Raw genomic sequence first — 5,226 nt, forward strand, 5'->3', positions numbered from 1 at the left:
GAATTTATAAAGTCGATTTCCTTTAAATTGATACCAGCAAAGATTGTAAAATTTACACAATTTATATAGTAATAATTATTGGACATTATTATACATATTATATTATATTATACTTTGACACAAGTTTAAACAGTGGCGCACAAAGGTTATATAATAAGTAGGGCATAATGCCTTAAATTTTTATTTTGAAAAAATATTTATGCATTACATTGTTTTTATAGATATGATATAGTTTAATAAATAGTAAATTCAAATTCAAATTATTTATTTTACAACATATTATTATTATGATACTATAAATAAATATACATTTAATGTACCTATTAAAACAAGTTTGATTATAATAGGCTATACCAGTCACAAAAATATTTATTCATATACTTAAATTTCAAATCTATAATATTTTAATAATTACCATAATATATATACATATATTAATATTATAATAATTCTAAATAATATTTTGAATGTAAATAATAGGTATAAAACAGAGTAAAAAAAAAATGTAATTTATAATACTAATGCTTTTTGTAGATGAGGACTTTTAGATGCAAAGGCGTTAATAATATTTTCATAATTTATAGTTATATCTTTTTCACAAGTTATTCTCATTAATCCTTGTAATCTCTCTTGTCCCACAGTAGAACGAAGTCGATTCTTCACTATTTTCAGCTTAGAAAACGTCCTTTCAGGACTAGCACTAGTAACCGGTAACGTCAATCCTATCTTTAACATTGTATACACATTTGGGAATACAGATATTAAACCTTTATTTAAAAATATTTGAAAAATTGGTTATAAGCTTCCCGAATTGTTTTTAATGTTTTTTGAATTATTATCTTCTTCGTCACTTTCATCGTCGCTTTCAGGTTCAGATTCACTCCCAAATATTTCTTCACATTTACTATGTAAGGTGTTTGGTAAAGCTTCTGACGTTATAAGAGTATGAAAAATTGAAGCAAATTGTAAGTACTCTGAACAAAGATATTTTTCATCAACAAACTTTCCATATATTTCTAAGGAGAACACGGCACACATTTACTAAAATAAGCACCAGCGTTAAGTACCAAAGGTGGGCATTAACTAGTTAAAAAGTTAATTTTTTTTTAACTTTTTAACTTATCTAGTTAGTTTGTTTTATAATCAACTTATGAACTTAACTAGTTTAATTTACAGTTGAAATAACTTAGCTTTTCTCAGTTGATTTAAAAAAAAACCAATAAGTTAAAAACATTTTGAAATTTTTCGTTTATACGGAAATATTACCATGACTAAATAAACAGGCATGTCAGCTCGATAACACTGCACATAAAATTGTGATAAAATGTTCCCCAGACTTGGAATAAACGCTAAAATATTGTACGCTATAATAATAATCTACATTATACATTTTATATTATTCTTTCCATGTCTGGGGAACATGCGCGACGATAGCGAAAATGAAATTTTAGCTGACATGCCTGTTTATTTAGTCATGATAGTAATATCTACGTATAAACGAAATATTATCTGATATTATCAGTATAAAATAAAAATAAAACTTAAATTGGAAAGAAAATTCTAAAAATAACTTGAAAACTAAATTATCGTTTAAAGTATATAGTTATAGTTGTGTATAATATATACATGATAATATTATGCCGGTCTAAACTTGTAGACAATATTATGAATTATAGTGCGCTTGCATCGACCAGTCCCTTACGTTGTTTGTAAATCGTAATCGACTTTATCATAATCGTCATTCATTTACCTACCGTGTGCGATATTTATTTAGTCCATTCGTTATATTGACATATTGTTATAATATTATATGGTAGACATTTTATATTTCAGATTTCTTAATATTATTTATTACATTATTACTTAAAATAATTAAAAATGTCATTAAGTACGGTAACGAGTAGTGAAAATACAAGACAACTTCAATCTTCAAATAGTTTAAAATGGCCGTGCGTTAGTTCTTTTTTTCAACAAATATTTGATACTGCAACCAATACTCGCAATAATTCTTTAACATTTAAATGTTTGTTATGTGTACCCAGAAGAAAATTAATATCTGTTTCTCATACTTCAAATGCCAATCTCAGAAGTCATATTAAGGTAATTATTATTTTATTTATTTTTTGTATTCTGTATTCTTTAATATTGTACCTAATTTAAATATTTAATAATATTACAATAGTTTATTACCTAATCGTACATAATTAATAAATAAATATAATAGATTAATTTAATAGATTAATAATTAAGTAATGGTGTTAAATTTTAAATATTAAATGCTTATCTAGTGCTTAACTGTATGTCTGTATGTTACAGCTTATTCATCCACAAAAATTGAATGATTTTAATGCCACCTTTAAGATTAGAGATGACAATAGTAGTAATTCAATTAAATCAACAGTCAAGCAATTAAAACTCGAGGAAGTTGGAAAAACAGTTAAAAAATTAACTCAAACTGATTTTAATGATGCCAATTTGAAGTTGATTATAAACACAGTCTCACCTTTTACGTTAATCGAACATCAGGCTTTCATAGAATATTGCAAACTGACATCACAAAAAGTACCAGTATCGCGAAGATCATTAATGAGGGATGTGGAGAAGCTATTTGAGGGTTTAATTAAAGAAATGAAAACAGAATTCATGTCTCATTCATTAATTATAATAATATATTTATTCAGCAAGTACCTAGTATTTTTATTTTTTATAATAGATGTATCACTATGTATGTAATATGGATACTGTTTTTTGATACATGTATGCTTAAATTAATTGTTTTTTTTATTAATATTTAATTGTTCTATTGCATTTTTTGTTACTTCAAATAAAGAGCATATATGGGTGTGACTGTGCACTGGCTTGACCCAATAAACCTGGAAAGGTCCAGTAAAGCTCTTGCATGTAGACGTATGTTTGGCAGACATACATTTGAAAACATAGCTGAACTCCTAGATAAAATTCTAAATGAATTCAATTTGCAATACAAGACTACACTGATCGTTACTGATAATGCTGCTAATTTTGTGAAAGCCTTTAGGTATGTACAATGAATAATAATAAAATACTGAAGATTAATGATAGAGGGTGATTTACCAAGCATGCTCACAGCATAATTTAAGTATTGCTTGGTGAATCACCCAATATATAATAATAATACATTGGTTATTGCAATTTGAAACCATTCAAATATTTTTTATTTAGAATTTTTAATGGAAATGATGATAACATTTATAACGTTTTGAATGTAAATGAAGAAGAAATTGTTACAAGCATTGAAATTTCTGATGTATTAGATGTGGACATGAACATGAATAGTTTGGAAAATTTGACTCTACCTCCACACCAACGATGTGCTGCTCATACTCTTAATCTTGTTGCTACAGTAGATAGTGTAGAGGCTCTTAATGATGCAAGTTATAAACGAATTAGTAGACGTGTTTTTGCCAAGTGTCAAGCGTTGTTTAATAAACAGAACCAGTCCACACAGTGCGCAGATCAAATAAAAGAGATTCTTGGTCGTTATCTCATTGTTCCTAACGCCACTAGGTAAAATTATAAATACGTTATTAAATTTGTTTCTAATTTAATATTGTAATACTAATACACTACTGTTGTGTGCTGAGTAATACATATGTTTTGGTTTTTAGGTGGAACTCTTTCTATGATGCAATGAATGTTATAACTGATAATCATGATGATCTTAATGAAATTTGTGTCAAACTACAGTTGCCTATTTTTTCAAATACTCAAGAAGTTGGTTTTTTAATTGAATACTGCAAGGTAATACTCATATTATGTAATACTCAATTATATATTTAAATATTTTAAAGTGTTCAAATATAAAAAGTTGCTTAAATTAAAATCGATACTTCCAGGTTATGAAACCAGTTGCCCAAGCTTTGGATATTTTGCAAGGAGAAAAAAAAAATTGCATTGGTTATTTATTACCTACCATTAGCGCAATAAATAATTCCTATGATGAGATGAAAAATCTTAAGTTTTGTCAACCTCTTGTTCTCAGCTTAAAGAAAGGACTCGCTAAAAGGTATAACTAATCTTATAAATTAATTATTTTTACTTTATTTTTTACTATAAGTTATCATACATGTTATGTTTTACCTTTTAGATTTCAAAGATTCATGTCTTGCGAAAACTGTCAAATATCAGCTGTCTTAATTCCAAAATTTAAACTGAATTGGGCCAAACCGCATGACAAAGTTAATATAAGACAGCGACTGATTGATTATTTGATCTCAGATAATGAGAAGGATGATAATAGTTTGTCACTACCCATGTCAATAGATCAGATTACTGGTAGTGATTCGGAAGATGATTTTTTACAGTTTGGGGACACTGTAGAAACAGATTATTTTCCAAACAATAACATACAAATGTTGGTGGATAACTATCTATCAAACACAATGTTAAAAACACCTAATGATTTACCTTTACCGTTGAAAAAAGCATACATAAGGTTCAATACAGCGATACCCTCATCAGCTCCTGTAGAAAGGCTGTTTAGTGCAGGAGGGCAATTAATGGAAAAAAGGAGAGGAAAAATGGCTGATAAAAATGTTGAAATGACCTTGTTACTGAAATATAATAAATATTTCAATATCATGTGATAAATCATGCTAATAAAATGTGTAATTATTAAAGGTTTTATAGTTTTATAGTTTTTGTTTTATATTATATTTAAATATAAAGGAATTATGTTGTAAATTACATATTATAAGAGTTGCAATAATGTTTTTAATAAAATTAATAATTTTAAATTACAAATTGACAATTGTTATGTTTTGATGTTATATAACTTATATATATATGAAGGTCATGTACTCAACTTCACGTATTATGACATTCAATTGCTATACGATATAAAAAAATGTATTTGTTAAATTATTAATTTGAGATGAGCATAGTTTAAATTAATAAATAATAGAAAAGTAAAAGGGTATACAGTGTACATTATGATAAAAGTTCAATCAAATTGTTTTTATAATTTATAAATTAGAAAATAGGAAGACACATTCACCTTTATTTGATTAACATAATAATTTAAAAAAAATAGATCAACTTTTTTTTAACTGAGTTAAGTTAATTTTTTTTTCTATATTAACTTTTAACTTATCGAGTTAAATTTATAATTTGTTAACTGTTAACTTTTAACTTATCGATCTTGTGTCCTCTTAGCTTAACTTAACTTGAGTTAATTATTTTCATTAA

At 26.3% G+C, this 5,226-nt stretch overlaps 1 protein-coding gene across 1 annotated transcript; it reads left to right on the plus strand.

Moving 5' to 3' along the window:
- The first annotated feature begins 3,657 nt into the window (after nt 1–3,657).
- On the plus strand, nt 3,658–4,625 carry LOC115034139. The gene is made up of 2 exons (XM_029489921.1): nt 3,658–4,045; nt 4,127–4,625. Exons 1-2 carry the CDS (start codon nt 3,879–3,881, stop codon nt 4,623–4,625), a joined length of 666 nt encoding a protein of 221 aa, XP_029345781.1. The 5' UTR covers nt 3,658–3,878.
- Nucleotides 4,626–5,226: the final 601 nt, after the last annotated feature.

Source organism: Acyrthosiphon pisum, chromosome A2 (genome assembly GCF_005508785.2).
Source record: "Acyrthosiphon pisum isolate AL4f chromosome A2, pea_aphid_22Mar2018_4r6ur, whole genome shotgun sequence".
NCBI lineage: Eukaryota > Metazoa > Arthropoda > Insecta > Hemiptera > Aphididae > Acyrthosiphon > Acyrthosiphon pisum.

Excerpts from the sequence above, each read along its gene's own strand:
- LOC115034139 (XM_029489921.1), top strand. The coding sequence starts at position 3,879 with ATGAAACCAGTTGCCCAAGCTTTGGATATTTTGCAAGGAGAAAAAAAA. Across the intron at positions 4,046-4,126 it reads AAGAAAGGACTCGCTAAAAG|ATTTCAAAGATTCATGTCTT; the intron begins GTATAACTAATC and ends TTTACCTTTTAG.